A 25,251-nucleotide genomic window follows, 5' to 3' on the forward strand; every position below is an offset into this window, starting at 1 on the left:
TTTCATATTTAACACAATCCTCTCTGCTCCTCACTTGAAGCTAGGTGCGCTTGGCGATGATACGGCTTATTACAGCCAGGGAGCCATTTCCGAGCAACAAAGGATGAAATCTCCTGCAATTTGTCATGGTCTCGCTAACTATCAGACTAGCCCGTTCACACTGAAAGAAAATGCAAACACACCGCGATTCCATTATTCCAGACCTCCTCATCAGAGTGGTCTGTGTTCATTTCATTAACTTGAAGAATCGCAAGTGAGGATTCTTAGGCCTGGAGTGAGAGGAGAATGGATTGATCTTTGCTTCCACCTCTTACTCCTTGCCCTTATAAACATTGCAGTATAATTTTTTGTGTGTGTGAAAATAGGCTTATAAGATTTATTTTACTTTTTAATTTATTTACTGATTTTCCTCAGGCTGCAATACCAAGGATTATAAGATGATAGTCAAACTGATGAGTTTACTGTTGCTTAGGTATAAAAATAATGTTAGCAAGAATGGTTTATATATGTCAATAGGATTTGAGAGTCTGGGCAGGTGGGGATTCTGGCCCCATTCAGACAGCCCAGCTGGTTTGGGTGACCCCTCATTCTGCCTCTTTTCACTGGCCTCCTTCCCTCACCTCTTAACCCCAATCATGGAGGTGCCCTCAGCCTGGTAGGGCGTGGATATCACTGAGTCCTGTTGGCATCCTTTAGCTAGTTCCTTGCTGACTTCTCAGGAAGTACAGTTTTAGATCTTTGCTGTCTGTCTGTCAGCGTCAACCACAAACTGCTTGATGTCCCTCCCATCAGCTCTTGTCAGAATCAGTACAGAAGGGAGAAAGGGCTGAAACCAATGAAGATGACATTTTTAAGGAGTTAAATGGGAAATAGAGTCTGGTGGCTCAGATGGTAAAAAAATCTTCCTGCAGTGTGGGAGACCTGGGTTCAATCCCTGGATAGGGAAGATCCTCTGGAGAAGAAAAATGGCAACCCACTCCAGTATTCTTGCCTGGAGTATCCTGTGGACAGAAGAGCCTGGCAGGTAACAATACATGGGGTCGCAAAGAGTTGGACACGACTGAGCGAATAAACACTAAACACAAATATAAAATCCCAGATTTAACGTAGGATGCACAGATCCAAAAAGCAGACCTCCAAAGAGCAAGCACAAAGGAGAGAAAACTGGGGTTTTGGCAGCTAACGTGAAAAGAGACCTGAGTGTGTCCGTTGAAAGCAAGTGTGATGTGAGCCAATGTGACTGACCACCTGACAAATCTTGGGTTCTTTCCATAATCCTGGTGCATCTCTGTGCAGCGGATGTTGTGGTGTGTGGTTCTGATGACCCGTGACTCTATTTAAAACTTTTTATTCGGCAAGTGTTCAGGATGACTGACAGCTCCATTTTTGTGTTTCATGGTTTCTAAATGTGATGCTGTTTCTTGACATTTTCATTACACTAACTTTTACATCAGCTGACGAATGACAGTCCAGGAAACTCCCACGTTATAAAATCTGTCAATTCTGGGTGCTATTTATAATAAATAGTGACACATTTGGAGTACGGGCATGGACTGAGAACCCTGGCTGTTTAAAAATTCTGTTTCCTAATAACATGTTTGAACAGTTCAGAAATTTTACTTTTTTCCTTTCGGTGAAAAAGCTTAAGAGAAATGGAAAAGTGAAGCATTCAGAAATTATATTTTCTGAGTGTACGAGAGTCCAGCTGTTTAAAAACCTAGTGTGATAGCTCTGAGAAGGAACGTGTAAGGCTTTTGGTTTCATTGTGGAAAGGACTTCTAGTGGCCCTGGAAATATCATAGCCCAGGTTTTTGGTTTGATTATAATTTTACTCCACTGACTCTTAAACGTGTCTTTTTTCTCATTTGATATTTCACTTACAAATGAATTCTTATAAGTAGGTTAGGTGCATACCGCAGTATTTTATTTTAATAAATAGCCAAGGGAGTATTCTGCTTGTGGGTTTCCCTAATGGCTCAGCGGTAAAGAATCCACCTGCCAACGCAGGAGACTTGAGTTTGATCCCTGGGTCGGGAAAATCCCCTGGAGAAGGAAATGGCAACAGACTCCAGTATTCTTGCTGGAGAATCCCATGGACAGAGAAGCCTGGTGGGCTATAGTACATGGATTTGCAAACCATTGAACAAGACTGAGCGAATTCTTCTTGTATTATGATCAATTTGCTCATCACAGTTTTTCCCTTTTTCCATGAAGAGGGCTCAGAGAGTCCTGAAAGAACTGGCTCCCGTGATGAGGTAGTGACCCTAGTCTGGTTCTTCTCACCATGTATTCTGTTGGTTCTTGTTAAGCCTGCAGATTCCAGGGTGTGTGGGCAGCATGACGCCCCTGCCCCCGCGATGTCTGTGTCTCGGCCCCTAGAACCCGCGGATATGTTAACCTGTCGCGGCAAAGGAGGCTCTTCAGATGGGAGTAAATTGTGGATTTAGGAACAGGGAGATTTTCCTGGAGTAAACGGGGAATGGGGGCAATCTCATCATAAGGTCGTCAGAGGGAAAGGAGAGGGCAGAAGAGTCAGAGGAGGAGGGTGAGGGTGGGAGCAGGGTTCAGGGAGGGCAACCTCTGAGGCTGGACCAACCTTCGGTACACACGCAGCCCCATTTTGGACTTCACACCTCCAGGACTGTGCGGTGATGCGCTTGTGGGCTTTCACCTCTAAGTTGGTGGTAACAGGTTACAGCAGCCCCATTTTGGACTTCACACCTCCAGGACTGTGCAGTGATGCGCTTGTGGGCTTTCACCTCTAAGTTGGTGGTAACAGGTTACAGCAGCCGGAGAAACTGATCAACTGGGCCCCACCTCAGGAACCCCCAGTTAGACCGCCTGAAGGCTGGATCTCAGGTGGTCCACCTTTCCGTCCCCAGCCCCCCACCCTGGGATTCTCAGGAATTGTGGTGTAGGTGAAGTCCTTTGCTGTTGTTCAGTTACTCAGCCATGTCTGACTCTTCGTGACCCCATGGACTGCAACGTGCTAGGCCTCGCTGTCCCTCACCATCTTCTGGAGTTTGCCCAGGTTCTCGTCCATTGAATTGATGATGCTATCCAACCATCTTATCTTCTACTGCTCTCTTCTCCTTTTGTCTTCAATCTTTCCCAGCATCAGGGTCTTTTCCAATGAATCAGCTTTCACATTAAGTGGCCAAGGTATTGGTGGCCTAGTTCTTGGCTCACATTTATTTGAAAGTAGCTGTGGGAAAAGGATTTAGGCCTGGAAAGAATGGAAACGTTAGAAAAACCAGTTAACATACACAGAGTATTTACAGAAACATAGAGACATTTTGAATAACATAGCAGAAAAGTCAGGTTTCCTTCCTTTTTTGAATTTATTTTTAATTAGAGGATAATTGCTTTACAATATTGTGTTGGTTTCTGCCAAACGTCAACGTGAATCAGCCTTAGGTATACATGAGTCCCCTCCTTCCCTCTTGAACCTCCCTCCCACCTCCCACCCTATCTCACCCCTCTAGGTTGTCACAGAGCACCAGTTTGAACTCCCTTTGTCACACAGCAAATTCCTACTGGCTTTGTATTTTACATACGGTAATGTATATGTTTCAGGGCTACTCTCTCAATTTTTTCACTCTTTCCTTCCCACTGTGTATCCACAAGTCTCTTCTCTATGTCTGCATCTCCCTTGCGTGCATGCTAAGTCACTTCAGTTGTGTCTTACTCTTTGCGACCCCATGAACTGTGGCCTGCCAGGCTCCTCTGTCTATGGGATTCTCCAGACAAGAGTACTGGAGTGGATTGCCATGCCCTCCTCCAGAGGATCTTCCCAACCCAGGGATCGAACCCACGTCTGTTGTCTCCTGCATTGCAGGGTGATTCTTTACTACCAGCACAACCTGGGAAGCCCCTGCGTCTCCATTGCTGCCCTATAAATAGATTCATCAGTACCAATCTTTCTAGATTCCATATATATGCATTAATATATATTTGTTTTTCTCTTTCTGACTTACTTCACTCTGTATAAAGGCTCTAGGTTCATCCACCTCATTAGAACTGACTCATATGTGTTCCTTGTTATGGCTGAGTGATATTCCATTGTGTATGTGTCCCACATCTTTATCCATTCACTTGTTGATGGACATTTAGGTTGCTTTCATGTCCTAGCTATTGTAAGTAGTGCTGCAGTGAACAACCAAATGAATCACACAGGGTCAAAGAACAAGAAATGAAGCCTCACTGCATGTGAGGGTCCACCCTGCCTCCTTTTTGGGAGCCATGTGTCCACAGGTTTCTTCGGCCTCCCTGCCCGGCTCGCTCTAAAGGCAGCATGAGTCGGAGCACTGGGGTTGGTCCCAACCTCAAGCTCTTCTCTGCTTCTATGTCCCAGGCGTGGCCTTTACTCCTGGCATCACACTGACTTCTTGGTGCTCAGACACAGGGCATCTCAAAGTGCTTGTTAGTGTCAAAGTCATGTCGTGTGCTAACCTCTGGGGTTAGGATTTGGGCACACAGAGAAACAGAGACATGTAAAGAAAGCTCTGACTACCTCTGACTCCTGGCCTCAGTGAGATCTGAGAGCAGAAACAGCACAGAAGAGAGTAAAATGCAGAATCTGTATACAGGACCTGACATGGTTCCGGTAAGCAGACCTGGATGAGAGAGTGAGACTGTGGCGGGCCCTTTGGGCTAAAGATAGGGGAGTTGGGAGGAAAGACCTGAGGGGCATGGAGAGTAGATGTCAAATATTGGGTGGGCATTGGGTAGGTGTTTCAGTTCTGATTTTTTCTTAATCTCAGCAATTAAAAAAAAAATCAAAGATAAGCATAAGGTAAGAAAAAAACACATTGATCCTAGAATCTAAACTTCAAGACCAATACAGCAGTAATTAACACAACATTGTAAATTGACTTAATTCAATAAACATAAATAAATAATAATAGGAAAAAAACCCTCAAAAACCCAGTGCTAGGAAGTGATGCAACAACATTAATATGTTTTAGGGGGAATAAGTGGAGGAGGACATGGCAACCCACTCCAGTATTCTTGCCTGGAGAATCCCATGGACAGAGGAGCCTGGCGGGCTACAGTCCATGGGGCTGCAAAGTCAGACATGACTAAAGTGAATTAGCACACATGCAGAGGGAATAAGATTTTTAAGCTAGGTGGCTCTAGGCTTTCTATATGTAAAATTTCCAAGCTCATTTCATAAATGGGCAAATTATAGTTATTGTCAGAAATACAATAGATTCAAACTCTCTGCCACATCTAAAAGAAGAAATTACTTGATGTGCATAAGCCAAATGAAAAAAGTTATCAATGAAAGATAAGTCAAGGGAAGCATTGGTAAAAATAATGCAGCAGTAAGCAATTAAAGTACAGAATTAAGTTTGAATAGTTGTGGTTGTTTAATAAAATCTGGGAGGTTTGGTAGAGTAGAAAATCTTGCCTCTTGCCTAGAGCTTGTGGGTATATGTGCCACTGATATACACATGCTAGGTATATGTTTTCATATAGGTATTTTAAAATTTGAATAGCAAATAGATGTGTAATTTTCAAATGAGTAGAAAAAGGAAACAACAAACAAATAGAAAACTTGACCAAAATAGCAAAATTGTTAGTCACTCAGTCGTGTCCAAGTCTTTGTGACCCCATGGACTGTAGCCTGCCAGGCTCCTCTGTCCGTGGGATTCTCCATGCAAGAATACTGGAGTGGATTGCCATTCCCTTCTCCAGGGGATCTTCCTGACCCAAGGATTGAACCTGAGTCTCCTGCATTGAGGCAGATTCTTTACTGCCTGAGTCACCAGGGAAAAGAGGCATAAACATGCTAAAGGTTACACTGTAGATCTCAGGGATATAGCCAGTATTTTAAATAACTGTAAATGAAGCATAACCTCTAAAAGTTGTGAATCACTGTGTTGTATGCTTGAAATTAACATAATATTGTAACTCAAATATGCCTTAATAAAAAAGTTGATAGATCTTGTTCGGTGGGTTTTGATGGTAGAAATAGAATGTACAGTAGAATTAGAAGAACGAGACACTCTATCGTTGGAGGATTAGTGTCCATAGATGTCCACAGTATATTTCTAAGTGAAAAACTGTGTACTCTGAGCAAAGTCTTTATTAAAATAAAATGAACTTTGTGAATAGGAAAAAGCAAGGTAAATACACTTGAAGATTGTCGTTCGTTTCTCTGAATGTGGTAGTATGGGTGAATTTTATTTTCTCCTCTGTATAATTTTTCATGTTATGTAAATTCAGCAACATGAGTATATGCTATTTATATAGTCAGAGAAAGGTTTTCAGTTTTAAAAAAGCACTCTATCCTATCTCTTTCTGAGTTCCCACTGTGATTTCCTGTGCCAGCATTCCCTGCGTAGAGTGTGCAGTGCAGAAACCGCTATGCACAGTGTTAAATATGGATTTGAATTAAAGAGTCCAAGGTCATATTTGGAGAAGGCCCAGTTATTCACAGTTGAACTGTTTCCTTTCCTGTGCTTATATATTATGTGTATATTGTTATTGTTGATGTTCAGTCACTCAGTCATGTCCGACTCTTTGTGACCCCATGGACTGCACCATACCATCTCTGCAGTCCTTCACCATCTCCTGCAGTTTGCTCAGACTCCTGTCCATTGAGTTGGTGATGCCATCTAACCATCTCATCCTCTATCATCCCCTTCTCCTCCTGCCCTCAATCTTTCCCAGCATCAGAGTCTTTTTCCCAGTAAGTCGGCTCTTTGCATCAGGTGGCCAAAGAATTGGAGCTTCAGCATCAGTCCTTCCACTGAATATGCAGGGTTGATTTCCTTTAGGACTAACTGGTCAGTACCACCTGTCATTTTCAGAGCCTCTAAGATTTGGCTGCAGTCAGTATTCATTCACCCTTTTCATCGGTCTTTATTCCTTCTGGTGTATCTGGCTTCCCTCAGGGTCATTTTCCTTTCCTTTTTCCTGGTGCAGGTTTGCTGGTGACAAATTCTGTTGGATTGTTAGAAGAAGTCTTAATTTCATCTTCATCTTTTGAAGGACGTTTTCTTCGTTATAGAATTCTACGTTGGCAGTTATTTTTTTTTTTTTCCTGAACTTTAAAGGTGGTTTCCATTGGCAGTTATTTTTTTGTCTGAACTTTAAAGGTGGTTTCCATCATTTCTGTTAGAAATTGACTTTCAGTCTTTTTGTTACTTCTTTGAAGATAATGTGTGTGTGTCAAAATCCACCCTTTACTGCTTTTAAGATTTTCTCTTTTATGTAATCTGTCTGTTTCTGTAGTAAGCCAGCTTGGCCGATTTGATATTTTGTTTATTTTGGAAAATTCTCAGCCATTCTTTCTTCCACCCTATTCTTGTTTTCTCTTTCTGGGGTCTAAATCACAAATGTTAGGCCTTTTGTTATGTTATACTTCCTCTATAATACTGTTCTTTTAACTTATAATTTTATATCAGGGTATAGCTGATTAACAGTGTTGTGATAGTTTCAGGTGGACCGTGAAGTGACTCAGCTGTACATATACATGTATCCATTCTTCCCCAAACTTCCCTCTCATCCAGGCTGCCACATGACATTGAACAGAGTTCCCTGTGCTGTACAGTAGGTCCTTGTTGGTTATCCATTTAAAATATAGCAGCATGTGCATATTCATTCCAGACTCCCTGTTTTCTGTTTTAGTTTGAGTGTCTGTTTTAATCGACCTGTCTTCTAGTTGACTAGTCCAATCTTCCTGTTGTGTCTAATTTTCTGTCAAACCCTTCTGTTGAGTTACCGATTTTAGATACTGTTTTTTTGTGTGTTTTTTTTTTTTTAGTTCCATTTTTAAAGACTGGAATTACCTGGTGAAAGTCTTCCTCTCATTTATTATGCTCATCTTTTTCTCTGTTTTCTTGGGCATGGTAACTGTTTTGAAATTGGTTGGCTGACTTCCTTACCTGGTGGCCACCACCTTCAACCATCCAGGCTCTGCTGCGTCAAAGCTGGTCTGCAGCCCAGGTAAACCGCATTTTGTTCTGAGCACCGACCCTTTAGGGCTTCCAGACAAGAGTCTTTTGTGTTCTTCACAGCCCTCTGGGGTTTCCGGATTACAAATCTTTGTCTTCGCTGTGCTTTCAGTAGCTCTTTGGTTAAGATTTATGTCTTTTGCCCTCGGAATGTGAAACATGACCGGAGGGGAAAGCCAACCCCATGCTTGGACCCCAGGTCTCTTCCAGTCAGGCCAGGACTCCTGCCTGTGTCTGTAGGATTAAAGAAGCTATGGAGGCTAGAATCCCTTCAGCAGGGAGGGTCTCTCCTTACTGTGGCATCTCTGAATTTCATTGCTTGAAGCTGTTTCAAGGAGTTGATTTCCATAGTTTGTCTAGCTTTTCACGTTTTGTTTTTTTCTTTTAAACTTTATCTGGCTGTGCTGGGTCTTGGTTGCTGTGCATGGGTGTTCTCTAGTTGTGTTGAGCAGGGGCTGCTCTCTAGCTGAAGTGTGGTCACTTCTCTTGTTGTGGAGCATGTGCTCTGGAGTGCAGGCTCAGCATTTGTGGCACACGGGCTTAGTTGCTCCACAGCATGTGGGATCTTAGTTCTGGAACAGGGATGGAACCCATGCCCCCTGCATTGGCAGGCAGATTCTTTACCACTGGACCACCAGGGAAGCCCTTCAGGTCATTCTTGATGAGAACACTGATGTGCTACTGACCTCTCCGTGCTGCCTGGACGTGGAAGACCTCTGTAAGCATGACTGCCTTTATGGGCACCCGAAACTGCCCCTGCCTGTTCTTTGAGGACCTTCAAGTAGGTGAGATGTGACCTGCCAACGCAAATTCTGAGTCATGGCACCTGGAAGACTGTCTGCCCCTGCCTGTTCTTTGAGGACCTTCAAGTAGGCGAGATGTGACCTGCCAACGCAAATTCTGAGTCATGGCACCTGGAAGACTGTGTCGGCGAGGATCCTGAGGTGGCGTCTGCTGGGAGCACTGCCATCTTAGATCAGTGTGGTCTCTCCGCTTATGGGGCAGGGGGTTGCCACCTGTTTGCCTTCCCTGTGTTGGCTGTACAATTCCACTTCAGTACTTGATAGACCATTAGACCTTAAATAAAAGGAAAGCACTTTGAATTAAATGCTGTTTTTTCTACACAGAGAGAGCTGATGAGTAGGAAGTGTGAGATAAAAGCTTAGGTGTTTCCAGTGCTGTTATTTTTTTTTTTTTATAAAATACTGAGTTCTCTGTGCATTTTTGGTTTGTATAGCACATAACTTAAACATTGCAGTAGACTCCATGGGTAGTATGTTGTTAAACTGTGTTTTCTGTAAATCCTGAAAAATTACCCCAATCATTATTCCAAAATGTTCTAAATTGCTTCTATTCTTGCAGTTGTTAGTATGCCACATATTATTCTGTTCTGATTTTTTGCTGAGCAAAACATAATTGCTTTTGTGGAATATAGCTCTGTTGATGCTGTAATCAAATATTAAAAATAGAACAGCAGAGTTTTGCAGAAAATACAATTAAAGAAACAGTGAATGCATGTGTCTTTTTTACTCCTGTTCATAACTCTTCTTTTTAGACTAGAGCTGTTAGAGAAAATCAAATCTTGATTTGAGATGATTTATATGGAAAATAGCCATGAGTTATATTCGCAAGATAATATATACTATATATATATTGCCCACATGGAAGTTTCTTTTCTTTACTCAGATAACTGCATGTAGGCCTGGAAACTTAAGACAGTCTGACAGTCTTATTTCAGTGTGGAATAGTTTCTTTGGTAGAGCTTTTTTGTTTTTTTTAATTGGAGTATAGTTGCTTTACAATGTTCTGTTAGTTTATGCTGTACAACAACATGAATCAGCTATGTGTATACATACATACATATATATATATATATATCTATCTCACCTCCCTCTTGACCCACCCGCCCCCAACCCATCCCACCTCTCTAGGTCCATCACAGGACGCTGATCTGAGCTCCCTGTGTTATACAGCAGCTCCCCGCTAGCCGTCTATTTTCACATGACAGAGTATTTATGTCGGTGCTGCTCTCTCAGCGCATCCCACTGTAACCTTACTGCTCTGTCCACATGTGGGTTCTCTACGTCTTTACATCTGTGCAAATAGGTTCATCGGTACAACTTCTCTCTCAACTCCGTATGTATGTGTTAATATATGACATTTGTTTTTCTCTTTCTGACTTAACTTCACTCTGTTTGACTGTATCTAGGTCTATCCACGCATCTTTAAATGGCCCAATTTCATTCTTTATATGGCTGAGTAATATTCTGTTGTATATATATACCACATCTTCTCTATCTATTCCTCTGTCGATGGACATCTAGGTTGCTTCCATGTCTTGGCTATTGTAAATAGTGGTGCAGTAAATGCTGAGGGTACATGTGCCTTTTTGAATGATGTCTTTTTCCAGCACTTTCTAGGAGATCCACAAGGGAGGGAGGCCAGGAGAAGGGTTTTGAATGCAAAGAGAAAGTGAGAGTGAGTTACTGCAGGAAAGATGGTCTGCTGGGGAGCGGGGAGGGGATAGGGAGCTTGGGGGAGGGGATAAGGGAGCTCCTGTTAAAGGGTGGCTGTAGGGGTCTGGTGGGGGCAGCCTAGGCAAGAGAGTGTTCTGGAAAGGCAGGGGTAGGACAATGAGGGTGGAAGGGGATTCCTTGAACTTGGTGATCCCAAGTCCACCACTGATCAGATGTGGGAGTTCTGAAGGAGGGCAGTCTGCGGGCCCCTCAGTGGACAGGTCTGGGCAGCAGAGGGCGCTGTGAGGGGCAATTGCGAGTGTCCAGGAATTCAGAAGTCCTGCAGGGTCCAGTCCACTGGCTGCAGAGGCAGGAGTTCCTAGAAGGGAGCATGCTCGGGGTGGGGTTGACTGAGAAAGATTTGGGAGCACAGCCTCTCGCCCTGGGAAAACCCAGGCCAAGGTACCTTGAAGGCACAGTACTGGGTTATGGAGTTTGCACAAATAGCATGTGTGGTTTATAACATTAGCACAGTGGCCTTTATTCATAATCATCTGGAAACAGAAGAGCAATTTATCTGCCAGACAGGCTTGCATCCTATTGTAATTCCAGTGGATTCAAAAGTTGATGTGAATCTGTGAATTCGCTTGCATAATTATACTCTGATAGCTTTTCATTACATGTAATGCGATTTTAATGGAATTAATGTTCTGTATCAACAAATACATTGTTTTTATTGTTGTGCAAAGAGGATAATCTGTTCTAAAAGAAGAGAATCAACGTGATTTGTAAATGGGTCATGTTACTGTTCTTCAGTCCCTAAGTCGTGTCCGGCTCTTTGCAACCCTGTGGACTGCAGCACACCAGGCTTCTCTGTCCTTCACCATCTCCTGGAGTTTGCTCAAACTCATGTCCATTGAGTCGGTGATGCCATCTAACCATCTCACCCTCTGTCACCTCTTTCTCCTCCTGCCCTCAATCTTTCCCAGCATCAGGGTCTGATGGTTCATAAAATACTCTTTGCCAGACTAGGCGATGTAACTGCCCACTTGGTGTTTTCTTTCCCACTTGGGCTGAGAGAAACAAGGGATCAGGAGAGTCCAGCATGCATTGGAAGTTGCATTTATGTCTTAAATTCTCATCATTCTTCATCACAGAGGGGCAGCCCACAGGGAACTGCCCATGACCACCTAGCTGGCCCCTTGCTGGGGAGACCAGGCCTTCCTGCTCTACACACACACCTGTGAGTCTGCATTGGACCCCCACACAGTGCTGGGATCCTGATTTCCTGCCCCCTTCACTCAGCCATAAGACCACAGAGACCTTGACATATCTTGTAATCAAAGGGCCCAACAGTGTAAGTACTGGACTTTGGCCCCACCCACTTGTCCGACCTGGGGAAGAGGGCGTGGCAGGGGTTACCTCCTACTTACGTGGGTGTACCCCGGCCCTCCACCACTGCCCCAAGAAGGAAGAAGCAGCCATGATTAGCCTGAGTTTCAGTAAAGTGTTTTCTGTCTTCTGTATAAAACATGGTTTTGAAATAACGTGGAGGGAGTTAGAATCCCTCAGGAGATAATCACACGTGTCTTGGGATTTGGTGCTGGCTTCTCTGTGTGTTTGCATGTCAGCATGTGTATTTATTTACTTAATAGAAGGGAAACTCACCCCCTCCCAACCATTGTGTAGCCTGCTTTTCCTTTTCTTCTTTTTCATTTATGTGCTGTGAAATTTTCTGAGTGGCACTAAATGTTCTTCCATAACGATACTTAATGGCAACACTTGGAAGGACCTGAAAGACAAGCAGGGCCCTCTTGCCGAAAACCCAGATTGGTTCCCATTTTCAGAATGAAATATAATACTTCAGTTAGTACCTGGAATTCTTAGAAGAGGAATTACAGGCTCAAACTGCATGGATGAGTGAGTGAGTGAGTGAAAGTCGCTCAGTTGTTTCCAACTCTTTGTGACTCCATGGACTGTAGCCTGCCAGGTTCCTTTGTCCATGGGATTCTCCAGGCAAGTATACTGGAGTGGGTTGCCATTTCCTCCTCCAGGGGATCTTCCTGACCCAGGGATTCAACCTGGGTCTCCCACATTGCTGGCAGATTCTTTACCATATGAGCCACCAGGGAAGCCCAACTGTATGCATAGCTTAAAATATTCCTGACGTAGTTCATGCGTAGATTAAAATCATTGTCACCAGCAGTTACATACTTAAAAGCCGGCATCCTTTCTCCTGTTCCCCAATCCAGTTTCTCATCATTAGGTTTCCTGTCTTTCCTTCCATAGAATTGTTTCTGTATGTATCAGCATCCACTCCTTTCTGTTTACACAAATGGGATTTGTTCTCTACGCATCGGGCTGTGTCTTGTCGGTTATTTATCTCTGACAGCATCTCACAACAGCACGCACAGAGCTACCTCAGATGTCATAATGCGTGTATTCACGTTATATATAAATATCAAGCTTTATTGAAGTAGCCCTTTATATTAACCCACTAGTTACAGGTTTCTGCAGTGAACGACGTGGCATGTCTCCGGCAGCACATCCATGGGCTAAATTCCCATCACTTAGCATGAGTATGTGCACTTCCTAGTTTGAGAGGATTATGAAATTGCCCCAAGGGAGGCTACATCAAATTATATCAACATCCGTAATGTTCAAGAGGAACTCTCCCCCACCTTCCACTCTGTCCTTGGCACCACTGGGTGCAATCAAACTTCACCAAAAATCATTGGCAGTCTGACTGATAAAAATGTTAATCGTTTGGCTTGCTCTGAAAAAATCAGAGTTAAGGCTTAAGCATCCGTTTATATGTTTATTGCCCATTAAAAATGTGAATTTCCTATTCAGAATCCTTTGCCATTTTTTCCAGTTGAGTTGTTCCTTTTTCTCATTAATGTAACTGATCGCTTTGTGAACTGAGAAGCCCTTTGTTTACTGAGCATATTATAAAATATCATGCCCATGTGTAATTGGTCTCCAATTATATATTCTTCTTAAACCACAGAAATGACAGAAATGGTATGGACCTAACAGAAATGGTATGAACCTAACAGAAGCAGAAGATATTAAGAAGTGGCAAGAATACACAGAGGAACTATACAAAAAAGATCTTCACAACCCAGATAATCATGATGGTGTGATCATTCACCTAGAGCCAGACATCCTGGAATGTGAAGTCAAGTGGGCCTTAGGAAGCATAACTGCAAACAAAGCTAGTGGAGGTGATGGAATTCCAGTTGAGCTATTTCAAATCCTAAAAGATGATGCTGTGAAAGTGCTGCACTCAATATGCCAGCAAATTTGGAAAACTCAGCAGTGTCCACAGGACTGGAAAAGGTTAGTTTTCATTCCAGTCCCAAAGAAAGGCAATTCCAAAGAATGTTCAAACTACTGCACAATTGCACTCATCTCACATGCTAGCAAAGTAATGCTCAAAATTCTCCAAGCCAGACTTCAACAGTACATGAACCATGAACTTCCAGACGTTCAAGCTGGATTTAGAAAAGGCAGAGGAACCAGAGATAAAATTGCCAACATCTGCTGGATCATGGAAAAAGCAAGAGAGTTCCAGAAAAACATCTACTTCTGCTTTATTGACTATGCCAAAGCCTTTGTGTGGATCACAACCAACTGTGGAAAATTCTTAAAAAGAGGGGAATACCAGACCAACTGACTTGCCTCCTGGGAAATCTGTATGCAGGTCAGGAAGCAACAGTTAGAACTGGACATGGAACAACAGACTGGTTCCAAATAGGAAAAGGAGTACGTCAAGGCTGTATATTATCACCCTGCTTATTTAACTTCTATGCAAAGTACATCATGAGAAACGCTGGGCTGGAAGAAGCACAAGCTGGAATCAAGATTGCCGGGAGAAATATCAGTAACCTCAGATATGCAGATGACACCCTTATGCAGAAAGCGTAGAAGAAATAAAGAGCCTCTTGATGAAAGTAAAAGAGGTGAGTGAAAATGATGGCTTAAAGCTCAACATTCAGAAAACTAAGATCATGGCATCTGGTCCCATCACTTCATGGCAAATAGAAGCAGTGGAAGCATGGAAAGCAATGTAAACAATGGACGCGATGAAAAGCAATGGAAACCATGGAAGCAATGGAAACAATGAGAGACTTTAGTTTTGGGGGCTCCAGAAATCACTGCAAATGGTGAGTACAGCCATGGAATTAAAAGATGCTTACTCCTTGGAAGAAAAGTTATGACCAATCTAGGCAGCATATTGAAAAGCAGAATCATTACTTTGCCAACAAAGGTCTGTCTAATCAAAGCTATGGTTTCTCAAGTAGTCATGTATGGATGTGAGAGTTGGACTATAAAGAAAGCTGAGTGCTGAAGAATTGATGCTCTTGAACTGTGGTGTTGAAGAAGACTCTTGATAGTCCCTTGGACTGCAAGGGGATCCAACCAGTCCATCCTAAGGGAAATCAGTCCTGAATATTCATTGGAAGGATTGATGCTGAAGCTGAAACTCCAAATTTTTGGCCACCTGATGTGAAGAACTGACTCATTTGAAAAGACCCTGACGCTGGGAAAGATTGAAAGCAGGAGGAGAAGGGGACAACAGAGGATGAGATGGTTGGATGACATCACCAACTCAATGGACATGAGTTTGAGTAAACTCTGGGAGTTGGTGATGAACAGGGAGGCCTGGCATGCTACAGTCCATGGGGTCACAAAGAGTTGGACATGACTGAGCAACTGAACTGAAATGAACTGAACTGAAACCACGGATATGTTCATTGGCTCTTGCCATGATGATGCTACATAAAGAAGCACCCAGAAGTTCATGGTTGGCATTAGCCTAGTTTCTTTTCTTTTTAAGGTTTTGCAGGTTGACCAGGGCTCCCACTTTGAGCTGGAGACTCCTGGTTGGGTTTAGGTCTGTGCCATTTTTGATGCACATGTTTAACAGCTGGCCAGCAGGGAAGTTAGTCATTTGGAAAATAACCTGAAAAAACTATTCAGAACGGAATACTGAGCAGCATTTGTGTGGAAGGGGTGAAAGAAGAACTAAGGGATTGGAGGATGAAGTAGGAAGGATCAGGGTGTGGCTGTCGGAGTCCCTGACAGTGAGAATGTAGAAGAGATGATATTTGAAGAGATGTTGGCTAAAACTCTCCAAACTAGTGAAAAACATGTATGTACAGATTCAGAAGCATGTGCATGCATGCTCAGTCACTTCAGTCATGTCTGATTCTTTGTGACCCCATGGACTGTAACCCACCAGGCTCCTCTGTCCTTGAAATTCTGCAGGCAAGAATACTGGAGTTGTTTGCCATCCCCTCCTCCAGGGGATCTTCCCAACCCAGGGACAGAACCCACGGCTCTTGTGTCTCCTGCATTGGCAGGCGGGTTCTTTGCCTCTAGCACCACCTGGGAGGCACCTTCAGAACATAGTACATCTCAAGGAGGATTATAAAGCAAAAACGGCACACATAGACATACCACGCAAAAACTTCAGGACCCCCAAGGGCAGGGAGACAGCTTTAAAAATCTTCAGAGAGTGAGAGCAGTAGCACCTCTCAAGGAACAGCAGTGTGACAGCAGCCAACTCCTTGGTGGCAACAGCGGAAGCCAAAAAGTCGAGTAACGTCTTCACACTCTTCAGAGAAGAAACTGTCCAGCTAGGATTGTATATCCAGCAAAACTATTTTCCAAGTATGAGGTCAAGTAAGAAATCTACAGATAAACAAAAAAAGAGGATTTGCCACTAAAAGATCTGCACTAAATAGACTTGTAAATTTAGGGTTCCTAACTGTTGGCAGAGCAGTCTCTGGAAGCCTTCGGAGCCCTTCTCAGAATGAGGGTTTTAAATGCATGAAATAAAATACATAGGATTACAAAGTATTATTTAAAAATACTTTTAAATTATTTTAAGAAGTGTCATAGTAATATATGTGCTCATTTACTAACTCATCACATAAGAAAATCTAGTACTAGGTCTAGTAACTACCCTAATTTCAGAGTAAATAGCACCAGCGAAGGCTGCATCTTATGAACAGAGGCGAGACACATGAATTTGGTACCCTGAGGTGGTTCAAGTGGTAAAGAACCCACCTGCCTATGCTGGAGATACAAGAGACAAGGGTTCCATCCCTTGGTCAGGAAGATCCCCTGAAGAAGGGAACGGCTTATCCACGCCAGTGTTTTTGCCTGGGAAATCCCATGGACAGAGGAGCCTGGTAGGCTACAGTCCATGGAGTCGCAGAGAGTCAGATAGGACTGTACCTCCACGTGCATGCATGCAGGCACACACATACACACACACACACACACACACACACACACACGAGCTGATTTGCATCTAGGAGACACACATTGCAGCAGAACATGTGGTGTGTATCTCAGCTCTGATTTTCTTTTGACTCCTGAGTTATTTATAATATTTATATGATGCTACGCTTTTTTTTCTTACAGGGGGCAACTTTGTCATCAGCTGACAGCTTTGCTTCTTTGGTGGCTCACTGGTAAAGAACCCGACTGCCAGTGCAGGGTGTGTAAGAGACACAGGTTCTATCCCTGGGTCAGGATCCCTCTGGAGGTGGAAATGGCAACCAGTCCAGTATTCTTGCCTGGAGAATCCCATGGACAGAGGAGCCTGGCGGGCTATAGTCTATGGGATCACAAAGAGTCACACACAACTTAGCAACTGAGCACCCATGCTTGGGCAGCTCAGAATACTATCTGTACCCTTACTGCAGCAACAGGTCTTTCTCCAGACATGTGAATGATGGCTTTTTAGTGGTAAATCTGTATCACTTGTAGCTGTTGGGCTGCCAGCCGTATGTTTTGTGAAATAGTTTAATTGGCTCTCAGGTCTGCATTCTGGAAGGACTTGCTTCACTACCTGAAATGTTGCATTACCATTTGCCTCTGAACCCTATTGGAAGATCTGGGGGAAGTTCCTGATTTTAGGCAGCAAAGGAACTTTTTAGTCTTCCAGACAAGATATAAAGGCTTCATTTATTCCTGGCTTCGTGTCCTGGGGCAGCACCAGTCAAACAGGAGGACTTCTACTCTGAAGATGCCTCTCCTTTTCATGGTCTCATCTCCCTCCTCATTACTCTCAACAGCAGAAAGTTCTTTCTAATTTTATCTCTCGCCTCTCTTATGCTGGGTGAGGAAGTGGAGAAGAGAGCCAGTTGGCGTCCGTCCTCACAGCACCTCGCAGGTGCTGGGAGAGTTAACCCTTCTCTCTGAGCAGCTTCATGCCTCACCTAGTCTCCTCGGCTTTGCTTTCACAGCTACTCAATTGTCTGTTCCTCTTCTCTGACCCTCTTCAGTGTTGTAAACTGCAGACTGCTAATAAGAATCCTGGCAATTTAAATGAGACAGGGGTTACAGAAGGTGTGGTGGTTTCAGGCCAGCTAGATGCAGGATCTTGCTCCTCACAGGAGTGGGACGAAGTAAACCTGCAAAACTACCGAGATGGCAGAGCACCATCCTGCCTGTTACTGGGACTAAGCAAACAGTAGTTCAGGCTAAGACCAGCAGAGATATGGTTCCCTCCCCCCTCCCCCCATCCCCTCCCCCGTTGCCATGGGGACGGGAACAGGCATTCTCAGGGAGGGGGAGGCCTAGCATCTGCTCTTGAAAAGTCTCCTCCCCACTCCAATGTCCCCCCGCCCTTGTTAGAGCTGGTGCCGGTGTTTCTGTATCAGAGAGCAGAGACATCTGCTCCTCCTGGGAGCAGACACAGAAGGAGAGGGGATGTTTAGGGAAAAAAACAGCATCCTACCCTGGATGTGTTTGTTGTTGTTGTTGTTCAGTCGCTCAGTCCTGTCTCACTTTTGCAACTCCATGGACTGCAGCACGCCAGGCTTCGCTGTTCTTCACCATCTCCCAGAGTTTGCTAAAACTCGTCTTCATTGGATGTGTTAGTGTATTAGTAAGCTCAGACTGGAGTAACAAAATATAGAAATAATGCCATTTGCAGCAATATGGATTGACCTGGAAATTGTCATACTAAGTGAAGTAAGTCAAAGATAAATGTCATGATCTCACATATATGTAGAATTAAAAAATAATGCAAATTAACTTATTTACACAACAGAAACACACCTACAGTTAGCAAAACCAAACTTTTTGTTACCAAAGAGGAAAAGTCAGGGGGAGGGTGTTGCTGGAGGGATAAATTAGGAGTTTGGGATTAATATGTATACACTACTGTATATAAAATAGGTAATCAACAAGGACCTACTGGTAAAACACAGGAAACTCTACTCAATATTCTGTAATAATCTATATAGGAAAAATTTCAGAAAAAGAATGGATATTTGTGTGTGCGTGTGTTAGTCCACTCAGTTGTGTCTGAGTCTTTGCAACCCCATGGACTGTAGCTCACCAGGTTCCTCTGTCCTTGGGATTCTCCAGGCAAAAATACTGGAGTGGGTTGCCTTTCTCTTCTCTAGGGGATCTCCCTGACCCAGGGATTGAACCCGCATCTTTTACATCTGCCTGTATTGGCAGGCAGGTTCTTTACTCTCTAAGCCACTACGGAACCCCAGATATGTGTATATGTATAATTAAATCACTTTGTTGTATACCTGAAACTAACATAATATTGTAAATCAACTATGTTTCATTGTTTTAGTCGCTTCAGTTGTGTCCGACTCTTTGTGACCCCAGTGACTGTATCCCACCAGGCTCCTCAGTCCATGGGATTTCCCAGGCAATAATACTGTTGTGGATTGCCATTTCCTTCTCCAAAATCAGCTATGCCTCAACATAAAACAAAAATTAAATAAAAAATATCATAGACTGGGTCAACTAAACAGAAATGTATTTTCCTGTAGTTCTGGAGTTGGGAAGTCAGTGATCAAGATACTGCTGTGGGCAGGTTCTGTGGAGGGCAGGCCCTCTTCCTGGCTTGTAGACAGTTCACTTCTCTGTGCCTCATGTGGCCTTTCCACAGTACGTACATGTGGAGAGAGATCCTTTCCTTCTCTTCCTATAATCCTGCTGTGCCATCATGAGGCCCCAGTCTAACCCTGATCACCTCCTGAAGGTCCTACCTCCAGGTACCAGCACCTTGTGGGTTAGGACTTGACAGTACGGGTTTGGGGAGACACAGACAATCAGTCAATAACAATTCATTTTCTTCTGCAGAGCAAATTACCGCAAACTTCACAACTTAACATGACACCCATTTATCACCTCACAGATCTCTAGGGTCAGGAATCTGGACATGGCTTAGCAGGATCACCTGGCCAGGGTCCCACAAGGCTGCAGTCAGGGTGTTACCAGGGCAACATTATGTCAGGATGCAATCCCTGGGGAGGGTCAGGGGATAGCACACCTTACTTACACTCAAGGGGACGGCATTACACAAAGTCAGCATCCGCCTGCCTCACTGCGTGTGGTGGTTTTATTCTTTGCCTTTGTATAGGGGCTTGGATCCATTCCTAATTATAGTTACTAATGACATTCAGAAATGTAAATTATACTCAGTAAGCCAAATTGTCCATGTTTGTTGGAAGTAAAATTATTTGAGTATATTTTTGAGAATGATAACTTCACTACGGGGAATTCTGGTGGTCCAGTGTCTAAGACTCAGTGCTTCAGATGCAGGGGACCCAAGTTTGATTCCTGATTAGGAAACTAGACCCCTCATGCCACAGCTAAGAGTTCGCATATTGCAACAAAGACCCCCTTTGCTGCAGCCATGACCTGGCACAGCCCAAAAAATGAATAAGTGACTTCATGATGAAGATAGGAAAAGCTGAGAATTTTTTACTGTGGCCTAAGATAAGTGCTATTAATTTCCTTTGTGTTTAGAAACCCTTGCTCTTTGGAAGGTGGTAACATCCTTGTTTTAAGTGGGCTGGTCACTGTAGAGATTTGATAGTTTTGGCAGCTTCACCTTAGAAGATTCTGTCTTCGCATATCAGAGAGGTCTTGAGAGGTCTTGGGTGGTTGGAGAGTTCAGTGGGGCCCCTAGGTTCACTTGAATTCCTGGGCCCTTCCTGGGTGAAGAGGTATTGGGCTGTGTCTCAGAGGATGGGTGAGATTTTGTCTATTAGAATGGGAAGAAGGCAGAGCTTAAGTGGACATCTTCTGGGAGATGGTTGGAGAACATTCAGCCTCCCTACAGGCTCAGTCTGGGCACAGCCAGTATCGTCATGAAGGGCAAACAGAGGGCACTCTGGAGGTCCCATCCTGGGGGGAATGGTGGGGTCAGAGCTGGGCCCCCAGAGCTTGGCCGTCGTCAGAGGGAAGAGAAAGGGGTGGGGCTGAGGCAGGGGGCCAGTGACAGGAGGGGAGTGCTGAGTGTGGAGGGGAGATAGCCCGTAGGGGTTCCCTTTGAGAAATGCTGTGACTTTGGTGCCCACAATGGCCAGGACAGGAGTGGAGAGTCCCTCTGGGCAGTGATTGTGGGGAATCAGGGACCGGACTATGTGGGATTATCAGGTCCAGCCAGGAAGGTGACGTGCACCTGGTGGAGACATCCAGCAAGGCTCCAGTGAGTGGGGGGCAGAGGTAGGTAAGTGGCGGAGTGCCCCCATCCAGGTAGGTGAATCCTGAGGGCCAGCGCAGGCAGAGGGGAGAGGTGTTGAGAGGAAGAGCAGACCCAGCCTCAGGATAGCGGGTCCTAAACACACCATGGCTCAGATGCGGATGGCGGGGTTGGCAGAAATGTGGACCCTCCAGAAAAAGGTTGGAGGTGGAGACGAGAGGTCAGGGTCTGTGCTCTTGGGCACGGAGTGACAGTGAGTCTCAGCAGCATGTCCTTAGGAGGAATGCCAGCTTACCATCAGAACATGACCTGGGGGAGTTGTGTGTCCATGGAGGAAGGACGCATTGGGCACCAGAGCAGGTTCTGAGAGGTGGAATGTGGGATGAGAAGGGAAGTGAGCGGCTTCAGAGGTGCGTGGAGAGGCGTGATGGAAACCTGCCCTGAGAGAGCCTAGGAGACAGCAGCCAGCAGTTCTGTGATGGAGGGGGATGGGCTGGGGCATCATGGAGTGAGGAAGTTCAGAGGTGGGAACACGGCTGTCGGTAATGTTTGCAGCATCGGCTGTATGTGGAAGCGGTGTGTGCACTGCAGAGAGGAGGCAGATATGACAGGCTTGGGAGCAGCACACGCTGAAGCTCTTTAGTTCATCTTTATCTGTGTGTGTGGTTAAGGTTTAATGTTTTTCATGTGAGACCACTGGTCTGGGTGTTGCTGGACGTCTGAGACCAGTGTGGCTCTCGGTGGATAGCTGGAGGCTACTGGACGTGAGACTTGGTTCTGCTCTGTGCCAAGGTCCCAGGGGTGAACTGGGCTCTGTTAACAATGGGACCTTGTGGGTCCATTCAGTTGCGTGTTCTCCTCCGAGCCTGGGGCTCAGTCCTTTTGGAATTCTAGGGGGCAAGTGCAGCCTGGCCGCTCCAGCCTGGCCCAGGCCCTCCATGGAAAGTCAAGGAGCGACGGCCCATCTCTCCCATTTGGTGACCCCCCTGAAGGCAGATTGCAGTGGGTGAGGAGCAGCTGTGTCTCCGTGATCTGGTGGCCTTTCCTGGACATAAGGAGACTGGGAATGTGGACAGCAGGGAGCGTGGGTCTAATGGGGGCCTGGGGCGGCAGCCCAGGAGAAAGGTGGGCCAGGAGCCGAGGATGGTTCTCCTGAAGGCAGCAGACATAGGGGAGCCTGGGTGGATGGGGTGCTGTGGGGGATGTGCTGGGGGGACATGCTTGGTGGGTCTGGGGGCCAGAGAACGGGCGGGGCCAGGAGCAGGCAGCTCAGAGCCAGGGTGAGAAGTTTGGGAGTCTCCTTGGTGGGTGGGAGTGAAGAGGAGGCCCCTGCAGGGGCAGGGGCCCAGGTGAGGGAGGGCAGAGGGGGCCTGTGGGTTTGCATGCAGGTGGCAGGTGACCAGAGAGTGGGGACATCACCACCGTCCCCAAAGCAGTGTGTCCGGTGCTCTGTGTGATGCTGAATCAAACGGCACGTGTCTCTCAGGACTTGGGGAGAAGGCTGTGGAGGCTCAATCAGAAAGCCTGTCTGCTCTCGACGTCCCTGTGAGCCAGTCACCTCAAGCCCTGAGCGGTGGCCTCAGGTGTGACTGTAGGAGGGACGAACCCTCCACCATGACCACTCTGCTCGCGCTGTGCTCCAGATAAGTCCTGGCAGCTCCTCACGGCCTGCTCTCTCTTCCAGGTGCTGCTGTCAGGCCTCATCGGTGTCGTCTCCTGGAAGCGGCCCCTGTCCCTTGTGGTAAGTGGCACCTTGTCTCGTGTGGCCCTGGAGCCATGAGTGCTTTTAAGGCATCGGCCTCCCGCCAGCCGGTCTCCCGCCTCTGCAGGTCCTCACTCATGTCCGTGTGGTCGTGCCCTCTTGGAGGACATGTCACCAACACGGGCATTTTAAAGAGTGTGGACACAGGTGTTGTCTGTAAACAGGTAAACATGCTCACACACATGGGTGTGATCACATGGCCAGGTGTAGCTCATCCGAGTTCCAGAAATGTTACCTTTCTGCATGTCTTGGTGATTGTGAAACTCTGCATGGTGATCATATTTATTTGCATAGGTGTTTCTTTGAAAGAAAGAAGGAAGAAAGAGGTGCCCCTGGAGCCCTGTCTCAAGGGGGCTGGGGCCTTGTGCTGGGGAGGGGGCGTGCTACACCAGAGGTGGGACAAGGATGATGGTTTTTCCCTCTGAAAAGTACCCAGAGCCAATTTGTGTCTATTGATCTGTGTGTGTGTGTGCTTCACGTCGTGTGCATTAATGTATTTATATGTCCACATCAGGACTAAGCAAAGAGGTTTTCCGGCTTTTGATGGATCATGAAAAAGACGGCCTCCTCTTTTGTAGTAATCAATTATTTAAAATCTCTTCTTTAAGTGATTAGACTTGGAGATAATGACATGTACTAAATATTAATGGAAATAGGAAAAAAGCCCACAAATCTTGTCTTTGTAAACACCTCCTCCTCCGTGAGAGGAACCATTAATCACATCCTGAAAAGGCATTGGGAGGGAGGGGTGCTTTCCTTCTGGGGACCTCCTCTCCTACAGAATATCGAGAAATTTTCTTTAAATTTTTATTTTGGCATTTTCAGATATGTGTACCCCAGTCCATCTCAACAGCATCAACAATGACGGGTCCTGTTTTATCCAGGCCTGTTGCCGGATTATTTTCAAATCAGTCTCAGCTTGTATATCAAGATGCTAATGCTTTTGTGCAAAGGGAGGTGGCGGCAGACACTGGGTCAGGGGGCCGTGCTGTGGGTCCCCTTCAGGGACACAGGGACAGCCTACCCAGCCCTTCTGACCAGTCCCCACTGTATGAACAGAGCAAACCCTCCGCCTGGCCTCTGAACAGAGGAAAGGTGACCTCCTTCAGGTGGGCATGGGGGATGGGAGGAAGGCCCATCCCACCCCATCACCACCCTCATGCCCGCCCCAGCCCAGCCTGGAGACAGAGCTTCTCACAGGACTGGGCATCTCACCGTGAAGGATGCATGTGCTGGGGGCTCCTGAGTGGTCAGGACTCTGTGTGCAGATGGCTGGGGTATGACCTGGGGGCAGGTCAGTAGCAATAGGGTGGGTCTGGGGGCCTCATACCAGGAGGGCAGCCCTAGTGGGAGCAGCCACAGCTGAACCTTCCAGATGCTGGCTCCACAGCCTTGTGAGTCTAGCTGCTCTCCAGGTAGCTGAGGAGGAAGGAAGACGCCCCTAGTTTGACTGCTTCACCAACTCAAGGATGTAAGGGATTGGATTAGGGTGGTACCAACTGCTGTCACAGACCCCAGACTTTCAGTGTCTTAATGCCATGCACATCTGCCTCCTGCTCCTGTCCAGAAGGGCCTCCCAAGCAGCAGGTTGTTCCTCCCACACAGTGATTCAGAGATCCCACTTGCTTCTGCCAGGGGTCCTACACTCTCCAGACCTATGGAGTCCCCTGCATTTCAGTGAAGGGGAGAGGATTGCGGAGAACCATGTGCTTCTTGACTTCCTTAGCCTAAAAGGGACACTCATACTTGCATGGCACACCATGGGGGTGTGGCGGGGGAGGGGAGGCTTGTCACAGAGCCCAGGGGACATCTGGCTGGGGAGGAAGCTGGAAAAGATGGTCCCTCCCTGGACAGGTTCCTCCCAGAGGCACCTGCGTCATGGAGGGAGGGCAGAGTCTTGATGGAGAGCGTACTGTCTCTGCTATAAGAACATTCGTCTATCTGTTGACCAGGGCGATGAAATCTCTTGATTTATTAGCAAAAAAACTCACTCTCTGAACCATGAGCATTGACGTGATCTTAGCCCTCCTCCCTGCCCAGCCTCACCTGGACCCTCTGGGCTTCCTATGTGTTGTTGGCCCCTAACTGACACTTCCTCCCAGACCCCTCTGGCCTCTGCCCGGCCACTCACTAGGGCTCACTTATTGCTGCCCCCTGGAAGCCCTCCGTCCCCCCAGGATGTGGGGGTTCCCCTCCTCCAAGCGTCTGAATCAAAGCCCCGCATTGTGCTCCACGACATGTAGGGCCCATCCTTAAAATACAGTTAACAGGGACCACGTACCAGACATTGCCTACGTGCTAAGCCCTGCATGGGAGGGATACCCGAGCCTGTCCACACAGTGTCCCTGTGAGTACAATACACTGTTTTTATCCCCATCTTCCAGAAAAAAAAGGAAGACTTAGAAAGGTAAGTGCCTTGCCTAGAGTCTCAGCTCAAAAATCCTGAAGTCTTGATTTAAATGATTCATTTTTTTAAGATTTATTTTTATCAAGGTGACATTGGTTTATAGTATCATATGTTTCATGTGAACTTTATATTTGTACTTCCATGTACATTGCAGTGTGCCAGTCACCAACAGCCTAGTTTCCATC

At 45.8% G+C, this 25,251-nt stretch overlaps 1 protein-coding gene across 1 annotated transcript in view; it reads left to right on the forward strand.

The window, feature by feature from the left end:
- ENTREP2 (endosomal transmembrane epsin interactor 2) overlaps positions 1–25,251 on the forward strand; it is a 238,619-nt gene that overhangs the window by 97,547 nt on the left and 115,821 nt on the right. The window contains exon 2 of the mRNA XM_086364126.1: positions 22,582–22,638. Within this exon, the coding sequence (XP_086220252.1) occupies positions 22,582–22,638 (57 nt within the window). The remainder of the gene's footprint in view (positions 1–22,581; positions 22,639–25,251) is intronic.

This window comes from Bos grunniens, chromosome 21 (assembly GCF_055505025.1).
Source record: "Bos grunniens cultivar Pamir isolate PY7600 chromosome 21, Bosgru_T2T1.0, whole genome shotgun sequence".
NCBI lineage: Eukaryota > Metazoa > Chordata > Mammalia > Artiodactyla > Bovidae > Bos > Bos grunniens.